Genomic DNA, 1,299 nt, shown 5'->3' on the forward strand with positions numbered 1-1,299 from the left:
TCCACCAACTTCATTTCTTCTGTCAACTTTATAAACTACAAATTTCTAATATTCTCCTTCACTCACACCTATTTTTTTACACACACACACCACCACCACCACCACTAGATGAGCCAATTAGGATCCCCCCCCCCCCCCCACTAGATGGGAAATTAGGGTCTTCCCTTTAAACACACGGTCAACTTGGATTGACCGTTAACTTTAAGTCAAGCAACTAAAAATGACACAAATGCCCTCATTGTTTAAAAAAAAAATGTTCAATTTTACTTTGGTGGGGGCAGTCGTGTCATTTGACCTAAAAGTTAATAGTCAAACCAAGTTGACCGTGTGTTTGGGGGGTGAGACCCTAATTTCCCATCTAGTGGGGGGGGGGGGGGGGTAATACTAGTTAACTTTTTTTTTTTCATTGGGTACCATCAAAGCCTCACCATTCTCAACTTTACAATATTTCTTCTCACATTCAAAATGGCTTTTTCTTGTTGCTATGTTGAATCAAACTCCTCATCTGAAGAAGAGAACATTGTGAATGACGATGAGAACATGTTCTTACCTATCTTATCATTGTTGCAAGACATGCACGAAGCTACTCGTGATCATCGAGGCTCGGTCACCGGTAGAAAATACATTTATCGTGATCGAATCGAGGCTCACAATAGTATTATGAGGGATTACTTCGTGCAAAACCCGAAGTATCCCTTTGATGTCTTCCGTATAAGGTTTAGGATGCAATGCCATCTCTTCCTCCGAATCTTGAAAGTTGTTTCCGACCATGACAAGCACTTCACATACAAGGTTGATGGCATTGAAAAGTCATGTTTGACGGGTATTCAAAAAGAGGTTGTTTGCATTTGTTTGTTTGCATATGGTTGTGGTGCGAATGTGTAGGATAAATACATTCAAATAGCAAAGAGCACTCTTTTCAAAAGCTTGAGGCATTTTTCTGATGCTGTGATGGTGGTTTTTGAAGAAGAATATTTGAGGGCTCCAAACGAAGAAAACATTCAACGTCTAATTCAACAAGATGAAAATCGTGGCTTTCCTAGTATGCTTGGAAGCTTGGATTGTATGCATTGGCAATGAGAAATGTGTCCTAGGGCATGGCAAGATACACATGTAGGGACATAAGAAGAAACCTACAATAATTTTGGAAACCATTGCCGATAAAGACTTATGGATTTGTCATGCATTTTTTGGTATGGCGGGTTCAAACAATGACATCAACATGCTTCAACATTCTCACATCTTTGACAATCTTATGCGTGGTGATGCTCCTCGTTCCAATTACACCGTGAATGGTTG

General features: G+C 40.0%; 1 protein-coding gene across 1 annotated transcript; it reads left to right on the top strand.

Moving 5' to 3' along the window:
- The first annotated feature begins 465 nt into the window (after positions 1–465).
- LOC147515940 (uncharacterized) lies at positions 466–1,080 on the top strand. The gene is made up of 2 exons (XM_086593105.1): positions 466–837; positions 886–1,080. Exons 1-2 carry the CDS (start codon positions 466–468, stop codon positions 1,078–1,080), a joined length of 567 nt encoding a protein of 188 aa, XP_086449231.1.
- The last annotated feature ends 219 nt before the right edge of the window (positions 1,081–1,299 follow it).

This window comes from Coptis chinensis, chromosome 2 (genome assembly GCF_015680905.1).
Source record: "Coptis chinensis isolate HL-2020 chromosome 2, ASM1568090v1, whole genome shotgun sequence".
In the NCBI taxonomy this organism is placed as follows: Eukaryota; Viridiplantae; Streptophyta; class Magnoliopsida; order Ranunculales; family Ranunculaceae; genus Coptis; species Coptis chinensis.